Source organism: Penaeus chinensis, chromosome 25 (assembly GCF_019202785.1).
Source record: "Penaeus chinensis breed Huanghai No. 1 chromosome 25, ASM1920278v2, whole genome shotgun sequence".
In the NCBI taxonomy this organism is placed as follows: domain Eukaryota; kingdom Metazoa; phylum Arthropoda; class Malacostraca; order Decapoda; family Penaeidae; genus Penaeus; species Penaeus chinensis.
In genome coordinates, this window is record NC_061843.1 from 18287061 (window position 1) to 18294560 (window position 7500).

General features: G+C 33.8%; 1 protein-coding gene across 1 annotated transcript in view; it reads right to left on the bottom strand.

Annotated features, from left to right (window-relative positions):
* The window catches only part of LOC125038646, a 38775-nt gene that overhangs the window by 28881 nt on the left and 2394 nt on the right, over positions 1–7500 (bottom strand). The window contains exons 3-7 of the mRNA XM_047632188.1: positions 5449–5570; positions 5160–5263; positions 4620–4747; positions 1246–1367; positions 897–1006 (exon numbers count right to left, since the gene is read on the bottom strand). Coding sequence (XP_047488144.1) covers positions 897–1006; positions 1246–1367; positions 4620–4747; positions 5160–5263; positions 5449–5570 — 586 coding nt within the window. The remainder of the gene's footprint in view (positions 1–896; positions 1007–1245; positions 1368–4619; positions 4748–5159; positions 5264–5448; positions 5571–7500) is intronic.

Consider the following 7500-nt stretch of genomic DNA (forward strand, 5'->3'; position numbering starts at 1 on the left):
ATTGAATAACTGATGTATACATAGAAAAATGAAGAAAAATGAATAAATAAAAGATAAATTTAATAGATTAAACTTTTGTGAAAGGAAAAAATAAAAGGAAGGATATATATGTATGATATATATATATATATATATATATATATATATATATGTATATATGTATATATATGTATATATATATATATATATATATATATGTGTGTGTATATATATATATATATATATATATATATATATATATATATATATATATATATATAAATGTTAATGCGTGCATGGACAATAATCTCATAATTTGTAACGCAATGAGATGGCCTGTTTCTGATACTTTTGTTCCTCGTGGCTATATTAACAAGAAACTATAGGGATATGATGTTACTGATCTCGACAGTTAGAATCTCGTCTTCAGTATAGAATATTATGGAAAGGAAAAACTGTCAACTCACCCTGCACCTGGAGAACTCTGATTCGCCAAATCGCTTCTCTTCTCTAATCATCTCACTTTTAATTTTTGTGCTTTCATGTCTGGATTTATAAAATTCATATATATTTTATACTGTGTTTCTTTTGTATTTGCTGCCTTCAAAACATATTTTTTCCCCCCAAAAGCAACTTTGTGAATCGGAAGGTTCCAGAACGCAGGATGAGTTGCCAGATTTTCCTTGAAATACGAAGGAATATTGTGCTCTTCTGTGAAAAATTATATGTGACTGTACAGTGGTGTATATTTACATTTACTTGCCATAAACAAGGTAATACAACAATCACTAGAATGGCGAGCTGCAGAATATTAGTAGAAAAGAACAGAATGGAGACAGCGAGCAATTAGAAGAGAGAGAGAGACTAAAGGCAAAGTAACAACTGAAGAAACACATAAGGAAAAGTTTGGTACTTACTTTCCATGACCCTTGACAATAAAAGCGTCTCGGCACCTGTTCCTTTTGTTTGGACTTCGGAGCTGGAAGTGCGTGCAGCTGAGGCTAAGCTGCATACCGGTTGTAGCTTGCTGTCGTAATACAAAAAGCCCTGTCACTTAGTGCGGACTACTTTTACATGCTGATCATATGCCAAATTGTCCATTATACTGTTTAAAATGATCGTTATTCTTGTACAGCATTCCATTAATATAATTTACTCACTTTTTCTTTAGTCTTTTTTCTTGATTGTATCTTCCATTACTTTGAAACTTCGCCTTCTCACCTTTCTCAAATTTTCATAATTACCTTTAAATAACCAAGTACTCACTTCAAATTTCCAGCAGAATCTGGAAACATTGGGGTTAGCTGCATAGTTTGGGGAGCTAAAGGGGACTGCTTCTCCGAGACCCACGAGAGCAGGCTCAATCATCTCGGTGCAATCTTGACCTCCTGTTCGACGATTTCATTGAAGATAAGAGGAAGGAAAATGAATGTGGATTATCAAAGGGACATTGGGGGGGAGAGGGGAGGGAGGGGGCAGAATGAGATACTCGAAAACACATGCATACGCAAGTGTAGGAGTATACGCACATGAACAAGAACGCGCACATACACACACACACACACACACACACACACACACACACACACACACACACACACACACACACACAAAGACATAGAGTCAAAGGAAGAGAGAGAGATGAGAGAGATTATGTTAAGACTTATAACAGATTCAAGGAAAATTATACTTTTACATGTACTAAACTTCCACAACGAACCCAGCCGCCTCCACACCGGCTCCCATCACACTCCCAGAAGTCTTCAGTCTGATTTTCTTTCCGTTATTATTTTTTTCTCCTAATCTTTCCCACTTTCTCGTATGTGTGGCACAGCAGTTGGAGGACTTAAGGGGAGAATGCAGCTCAGTTTTGTGGGTAGTGACAATGAAGTAAATTATGATAATGCAGTAAGTTGTGATAACGATAAATGTACTAATGATCCATGTTTTGATGCTATTATGTACGAGTTGCCATGACAGTATTACCATATGTATATTATGATGATTATGTGATCGTATTGTATACATTGCCTTTTGTGTGGTATGTTACACCATGTGAAGTGTATATTATTATGTTTAGTTTATATTGCTGTGTATCATATTGCTTATGTAAAAGAATGAGAACTTTGCACGATTTGTAGAGTACAATAATTTATTTTGCCTATCACGTTTGGTAGTGATACTCTCACTCTGGCGGAGCCTGGCATGTGGGGCAGAGAAACAGGAAAAATTCCCTATTATTTGTAATACAGCTGATCTCCAATGAGCCTACTTCCACTCACTAATACCCGAGCATGTCATCTTCTCTACATTACAATAACGTTGTAATGCTGGCAATGTAGAAACCTTTGCATTGGGACCCATTGTCCTTTCTGGACCAAATTAACGGATTCATTGCCCTGCCACAAGCAAAACCAGGACTTCATAACTGGAAGGCCTTATACTATGAAACAACTGTTACTACAATGACATTTGCCCACTAAGCTTCATCTCAGCCATATTCTAATCCTCTAAAACCCACCAATTTCCTATTTGGGCGTCTACGCCCAAGAAGCTCTATAAAGGGAAAGCTCATCTAAAGGAGGAAAATGAAAGCTGTAAGCTTGTTCCTACTACAAAAACGGCCACAGCCAAGCAAACTGTTGTGATAACTACGGTTCAGCTCTTGTTAAACCAATGGAAACTTGTCACTGGAAATCCTTTGCTGACTCAACTAACAGTTTGAACAAGAAGTAAACGGTCTACTGTCTGAAACATAGAATCCAGCGTTGAAGCACTCTCAAGAGACACTTCAAACACCTTAAACGGAGAGCCGGACTGGCTTTGTGTGCCCGTCAGACAATCACCGTCTAGACAGCCCGGCGGTGATTGGCTGACGGACGCGGGTTGCCGGTCAGACTCTCCGTTTAAGGCATCAGAGGTGTCTCTGAATATGAGTGTGCTTCAATACTGGATTCTATGTTTCATACAATAGAATGAATGTGAGCAATACACTAACGCTACTACATGCTTCACTTCGGCCCATCCCTCAACAGCTTCCGCATCCATCTCCGTGGGGTCACCTCCAATGATTCTCAGCTTGACAACATTATAATCTAATTAATTATTATCAAGGAAACTCTCTCCAAAAATCAAAGTAACAATAAAACTATGTTCACGATTTGAGACTACAGAACAAAGACTGGGGAACTAATAATCGTGATAGTGAAGGGTTGACCCAAAAACTATAATCACCACCAAGATATTGCTCAACACCACTCAGTAAATCCCGAGTTTATCCTGACACAGACGCTTGCCATTACCATATTGGGATTATCCAGAACCACTTACTTCACATCTACGTTAAGGAATCTATAGAAGCAACAGAAACTGGAAACGGAAACTAAATAACTACCAATCTGCAACAACAGAAACAAAATATCTTGGGACTGTTTTATACCAGCTTCAATGGCCACATGCACCTCACATGACTCCAATTTGTCACCTAAAGTGTCACTATCTCATCATGGTACCAGTGTGGCCCAAACCTGGTCTCACCAGGTGAAATGTCCCCCCCCCCCCAAACATTCAGCGACATAGACATAGAGTGCACATACCCAACCTTTATTTCAAGACAGCAGTCAACACTTGGCTAAGATATTGAACTATAATATTCAATGTGTAAGCACTTTGTTGAAATAAACTATTTGTAAATATGAAAGCAATTTGTATATTAGATTTCCATCTCCAAACTGAAGGTAATTCCTATACTTTGTAGTTTTTCAAAGGGAGACACTGATTGCTTAAAGATGCATTAATACATTTGAAAGGAATGGGACTTCCATCCAACAGGTTTCTGACTTAACCAGGGCTGACACCTTTTGAAAGAGCACAGTGTTGTTAACAAGTAATTCATGTCAGTAAGTTGGTTACCACTTAGGAGGGAGATACCTCAGTGTCATATTATATAAAGATTACGAACTCCCTAGATCACTCTTCTTTAAAGATAGCAGTCGTAAGTGAAGTGACAGGACCTTTCACCTTCCGAGAATATCACTACTGAAGTGAGATCAGAGGACGGGCATTATTGGTAAGTTTTCATGATCGCGCATGGTCAGTTGATCGCGTGGAAAACGACTTCACATAATTGCACATTTGCTAAAAGAACTACTAGCTGAAAAAAAATAGGAGTAGACAAGATTATGAGTAAACGTTTGTGATATGAAATAATATTGCCAATGTAACATTTGTGCTATATCTGCGTGATGTATATATAATTTGTTATCATCACGCATGGTGGTGAGCGGGGGAGGAGGGGACCGATTTTCAAACAGTTTACTCGAACGCTGCTTTCTCTTGCATTTCTTCTCAACAGAACGGTCGCGTTTAGCTTTACATAGATAGATAGATAGGCAGACATTGATAGACCGAGGGGTATAGATTATATATATATATATATATATATATATATATATATATATATATATATATAGTGTGTGTGTGTGTGTGTGCTCGCGCGTTTATGCATGCTGGTAAGTATATACCTATGCATATACCTATGAATACGTTGATATATTTCCTAACTGTATTTTCAAACTATGACCGAAAACACGTCCGCTCTACTGACAAGAATCGGCTTAGAATCCCGAGGCCTCACTCACCGGTCCCTTGGGCGGCGCTGAATGTGGAGATGGTGCAGTTGAAGCCGTCCCTTTCCCTCCTCCTGTTGGACTTGAACTCAAGAATCAACTCGCTGGCCGACCCTGAAGGCTTCTGCCGGCCGCAGTACCTGGAGCAGAAGGGCTGGTCTGTCAGAAAAGTCAGTGATCATCGAGAAAATATCCAGAAATTAAAAATCCAGTTAACTTGGAAGGAAAATGTAGATGTATCCGCTGGGCGTCCTTAAGAGACGAATATACACACATATATATATATATATATATATATATATATATGTATATATGTCCAGTAAAGAAAAAAACTTGAAACCAAGGAAATTCTAAAGAAAAATATATTAATTGGTTGCAGTTGACCCGTAATTAGCTAATACAAAAAGGCCAAAAATAACAGCATTTGGATATCAAGGAAGTCCTGAGTGAAAATGTACAGACTTGTCGCCGTTAACAGACAAGTGGATTAAACAAAAGTCTTGAAATAAAAGAACTAGAAATAAAGGAAATCCGGAAAGAATATGGACTCACTCATCGCCATTAACAGACAAGTAGTCGAGGCAGCCATTTTTCGATTTCCCTTGGAGTCTGAAGTGAGTGCAATCCAAATACAGCTGATCGTTCGGGTCTGCACTCTGAATAAAAAAGAAAAGAAAACATAGATAAGCATAAAAAAAAAAAAAAAAAAAAAAAAAAAAAAAAAAAAAAAAAAAAAAAAAAAAAAAAACCATCTAGATCAACGCCATTACCCACAGCAAACCTTAACATGTAAGTACTGTACCTAATTCCTTTCTTCAAACGGAAACCTCCCTTTCCTCACCTTTATAAACCAGCCGCACTGGTAATTGCTGGGATACGGCTCGGGATAGTTCGGAGACGTGATGAAGATGGTCTCTCCAGCTTGGAGCGCCATCTCGCCCTCGGAGGAGCAGGGCTGGAAGGCTGCGGAAGAGGAGGACAACGGTTTTCATTGGCATGGGAAGGAAAAGGGGACATGTGATTATGAATATACAATTTACATCTATCTCTCTCTCTATATACGTGAGTGTGTCTATACACAAACAAATGCATTATATATATATATATATAGATAGATAGATAGATATAGATATATATATACATATACATATAATACCCTCATATATAGAGATGTGTGTATGTATATATGAATATAAATATATGCACTATGATTATATATATATATATATATATATATATATATATATATATGTATATATATCATATACATATGTATAAATATACACAAATGTATATAAATATTTGTATATACATATATTTATGTGTTTATATATACATGTATATACATATACATGTACGGATATACATGTTTATATATACATATAAAGATATGAATATATATATATATACATATATTTATGTATAGGTTTATATGTATAGTATGTGTATGTATATGTATATATTCATATACAGATATATGTATATATAAATATATATATATATATAAATATATACTTATATATATATATATATATATATATATATATATATATATATATATATATATGTATATATATACATACACACGCATACACACACACACATACAAATATATATAAATATATATATATATATATATATATATATATATATATATACATATAAATGTGTATGTGTGTGTGTGTGTGTGTGTGTGTGTGTGTGTGTGTGTGTGTGTGTGTGTGTGTGTGTGTGTGTGCATATTATATATATGTATTAATATATATACATATATGTATATATTTATATATATTTATATATAAATATATTTATGTCTTTATGGATAAATATACATAAACATGCAGGTATACATAAATATACGTATACATACATATAAAGATATATATATATATATATATATATATATATATATTTACATATGTATACATATGTATATGTATATATGTATATATATGCATATATGTATATATGTATGTATATACACATTCAAATATATATAAATATATATATATATATATATATATATATATATATATATGCATATACAGTAGATATACATATATATATATATATATATATATAACTATATATAACTATATATAACTATATGTAACTATATATAACTATATATAACTATATATATATATATATATATATATATATATATTCACACACATATATACAAATATAATAATATATATATAATAATATGCATGTATATAATATAATATATATATATATATATGTGTGTGTGTGTGTGTGTGTGTGTGTGTGTGTGTGTGTGTGTGTGTGTGTGTGTGTGTGTGTGCGTGTGTACACAAAAACACGCACATATATATATGTATGTGTATATGTATATGTATATATGTAAATATACATATATATATAGATATATCAATAGATAAATAGATACATACATACATACATTTATACATCTATCTATCTGTCTATCTCTATACATATAGATTTATATACATATATATATATATTTGCATATACATGCATATATATATATATATATATATATATATATATATATGTATATGTATATATATAAATATATGTATACATATAAATGCACATATACATATACATATATCTATAAATGAATACACACCCACACAAATACACACACACACACACACACACACACACACACACACACATACAGACTGATATATACATCTGTCTGTATATATATATATATATATATATATATATATATATATATATATATATACAGACAGATGAAGAGAGAGATGGGGGGAGAGGGGAAAAAAGACTCAGGGGGGGGGGGGGACTTCCCGAGGATCCGAACAAGGAAAATTCGAGCCTTGAACTTTGTTATATCAATAAAAGAAAAAAATAATGATTATCAATAACATTTATGTCT